The sequence below is a fragment of the Cyprinodon variegatus genome, unplaced genomic scaffold (genome assembly GCF_000732505.1).
Source record: "Cyprinodon variegatus isolate N-32 unplaced genomic scaffold, C_variegatus-1.0 Scaffold528, whole genome shotgun sequence".
Classification (NCBI taxonomy): Eukaryota; Metazoa; Chordata; class Actinopteri; order Cyprinodontiformes; family Cyprinodontidae; genus Cyprinodon; species Cyprinodon variegatus.
In genome coordinates, this window is record NW_015150981.1 from 444,601 (window position 1) to 448,144 (window position 3,544).

At 35.7% G+C, this 3,544-nt stretch overlaps 1 protein-coding gene across 1 annotated transcript in view; it reads right to left on the minus strand.

Annotated features, from left to right (window-relative positions):
• Positions 1–3,311, minus strand: part of tie1 (tyrosine kinase with immunoglobulin-like and EGF-like domains 1) — a 27,274-nt gene extending 23,963 nt beyond the window's left edge. The window contains exon 1 of the mRNA XM_015391199.1: positions 3,054–3,311. Coding sequence (XP_015246685.1) covers positions 3,054–3,114 — 61 coding nt within the window. The 5' untranslated portion in view covers positions 3,115–3,311. The remainder of the gene's footprint in view (positions 1–3,053) is intronic.
• Positions 3,312–3,544: the final 233 nt, after the last annotated feature.

The window sequence follows — 3,544 nt, forward strand, 5'->3', positions numbered from 1 at the left end:
TGAACGAAATTTTGATGACATAAGTGGGGGGACTCAAGTAATTTTTAATATAACTATCATATATAAGTTAAGTGTGGTTTCTAATAGTTCTATGTCTGTTTCCTCCACTTTCTCTTGCATCTCTGCTATCCCTCTCCTGACAAAATATATGGATGTATGACATAAACACTTGGACAATTTGGGATGCAACAATCCATGTAGATTACAAACATATAGTTTTACAATTATTATGAACTTGGATGTATAAAATCACATCTATATATTGTATTTGTTATTTTTGATGATAATAATTATATGTAACAATATTACATTTGATTTATCAGAACTTTTTAATAAAGCAAATACACTTTACAAGGTTATTGGAGCTTTAAAATGTGGTGCTGCTTTATGGAGCTAGTTAAGATGTTTTAGGAGGGGTGTTACACATGTCTTTGAATGTAATTTATACTTCAGCTTTTAAAGAAGTCTCTTATCTCTCTATTTCTTTTTCAGACATCCTGGCTGCAAGTCTCATAACCAAACACACACACACACACACACACACACACACACGACACCAATTTAAAGATTTGTCTAAATTGACAAATCTTATATTACAACCTATCTAGATTACGTGACCCAAAAGAAAAAATACCTAATTTATAGTAGCATACTCCCTCACCAGCTGTCGTCTTTTGCAGACCCACGTTTTTCTACAAGACTGTAACTCCTGGACCGATTAAGATATCTCAAAAATCCAAGACATACCAGAAAGCAGAGGTAAAGGCTTGCAACGCTACAGTTCTAATTACGGTAGTGCATAGGACATCTGCAAGGCAAGGCAAGGCAAGGCAATTTTATTTTTACTGTAAAGCACAATTCAGTATATGGACAGTTAAAGGTGCATACATGAATAGCAGCACTTTGACTATCCAATCACAGACGCAAATCAGTGGCGCATTACATCTTTGTAAAGTGATCTTCTCAGGAGTGACAGTGGTAACAGCCAAACACAAAAGAAAAGACAGAGGGCCAATTGGGAGCTTGTGGTCGTTCTTAACCCAGGGAAGAGTGCTTCAGCTTGAGCTGCGGTTTTTGGCTTGTTCCTAGAGCTCGACGATAGTCTTTGTACTGTGGTGTAACATTGTTTTTGGACAGTAAAAAAAGCAGGCTACATGTCCCCCCCGTGCCAAGATTGACAAAACCAGACTTTGATTGATTCCAACAGTCTTCACAGATTTGCCTAAAAAGTTCATCAGACAGCTGCAGCTAATCCAAAATGCTGCATTGCAATATTTGTAATTAAATAACATCCATTCATAGATTTTGTTGAAATGTTCATTTACCCAACCAATGAGTTGGGTCATCAGTCTACTCTTGTACCATTCTGTGCGTCAGAAGCTGAAAAGTTGGGTAAGCTGGAAATGCTGCTTCACTGCACCTCAGAAAGAATGTTGGCTAGGAGAGCCAGCTCTGTCCTAGGGTACCCCAGAGACAGTGCAGATAGTGGAAGAAAAGGTATGTAACAAAAAAATATCATTATTGGGCCATGCATAACACTGTTTCAGAGCAGAACTAATTTATATACAGACTCATAGAAAATTCTGTTTTATCACTTTTGTAAACAAAGAACATGTTTGGTAAATGAAAAGAAAAAAGAAAAAACTATTTTGTAAATTGACATAAAAAAATGCAATGCACAAATGAAATTTTGAAAAATCTTTTTGTGAAACAATTATAAAACAAGATCTGAAAAAGCGGAATACAAAAAGAAAATTAAAATCTGTAGAGTTTAAATAATTACATTTAAAACTTAGATTTCAATTTACAAAATGTGTTTTCTTTACCATTTCTTGTGAAATGATTAAAGAAAGGTGTCCTTTGCCTGCAAAAAATAATGGAACAAAATCCATTCCATAAGCATGCATCCTATACAAAAAGGATAATTGATTCAATAATAGTGTTTACTGTATGGTTTTCAGATCATTCTGCAAAGTGAACGCTGTGTTCCTCATCTTTTATTTTTAAACATTTCAGTTTTTCACCTAAAGAATTTTTTTTTTTACTTTTAACTTCAAAGTATTGCCTATTTTTTTTGTGATGTTTGTTTTTTCTAGTGTAAGGCTTAATTTTAATCCTTAGTTCCTTTAACATTTACTGTAAAAGTGTTGTATGTAACTCATGCATTTGCTGTTTACTTGATTATTTTCTGTTGCCATTATCACACCTACTGTGGGAGAAAAGGTATTTTTCTAACCTATTCCGCCTGACGGCCAACCTTATCAATGATGTGACTGAATACATGCAGGACAAGATGATAATTTTAAAAAGTTATTACTACTAACGACTCAACTATTAAAACAACATATTAAACACTGTGAGTCTGCAGAATTCTGCAAATGATTTAATAAGAACCTTCCATGCATGCAGTACAAATGTTTGATGTCACTTCGATTCCTACTGTAGCTCCAACAGACCTGGCAACACAGATAATTGAAACGCGGGAAATTAATGGATTCACTGCAGGCAGCTTTTGTTTTAAAAACTCCTGTGTCAGTTGTATTTGTTAGAGATGTATTCTGAGATGTTCATAGGAGAACCCCCTCAGCTGCTTGACTCTAAGATACAAGGAAACTGTAAACCCAGCTATTTAGGATCTTATTTGGACAAACCTTAACTCATAAAGTTTTCTTAATACTAAAGCAAAAGACTCATACTTATTATTAAACTGACATCAGATAGAGTTTCAATCTTGCAAAACACATCAAAGGTCAGTTAGTGCAACATTCCTTCTCCCTATATCTAAAACCACAGAAACCATTGAACAATGGCAGGAAACACGGATGAGCTTCCCTTCTCCCTGAGGGTTTATTGAACTAAACTCTATCACGCAGCGCTTTAAAGTCGCCTAGGTATAAAACAAGATTTAAATACAAAAATGTAAATGACTTTAAATCAGACATTTATATCAAAGCCACACTGTAGAAAGAATAACTGTTTTCTGAAAACATAAAACAAACATTTACTGAGATTAACAGCCGTGAGAGAGTCATCTTAGATATACTGTCACTCACCTGATAATTTACAGAAGCAGAGTATCACCCAAAAGACAGCCATGGTTTGAATAATCCACATTGGAAAAGGAAAACCTCTTGGTCACAAACTCAGTTTACAGGCGAACTTTCAGAGCTTCACACCTAAAGCGGTGTCTGTGCGTAACCGCAACGCGCGTTTTTACGCATAATGTATTCCAAAGCTCGCGGTCTGCTGTAAAAAGAACACGTGTTTGTTAAAAGAGCAGCTTTTCAGAGAAGGTATACTACCAACACACTGGACACGGTCAAAGCAAAGTGTTGCTGAAGCTCAGCCTCCTCTGGGTGGGAGAGGAAGGAAAATCGTCACCAGACACTGGAGGACTGCTGGCGCTACAGGTCTTCCCGATGCTATTAATTAATTTGTTTGGAGTTTAAACTTTATATACACATCTTAGTCACTGCATTCTTAAGGAAGAAACACATAGAAGGGAAATGGGAATCTAAAAAAGCTAATATTGAAAGCAATCAAA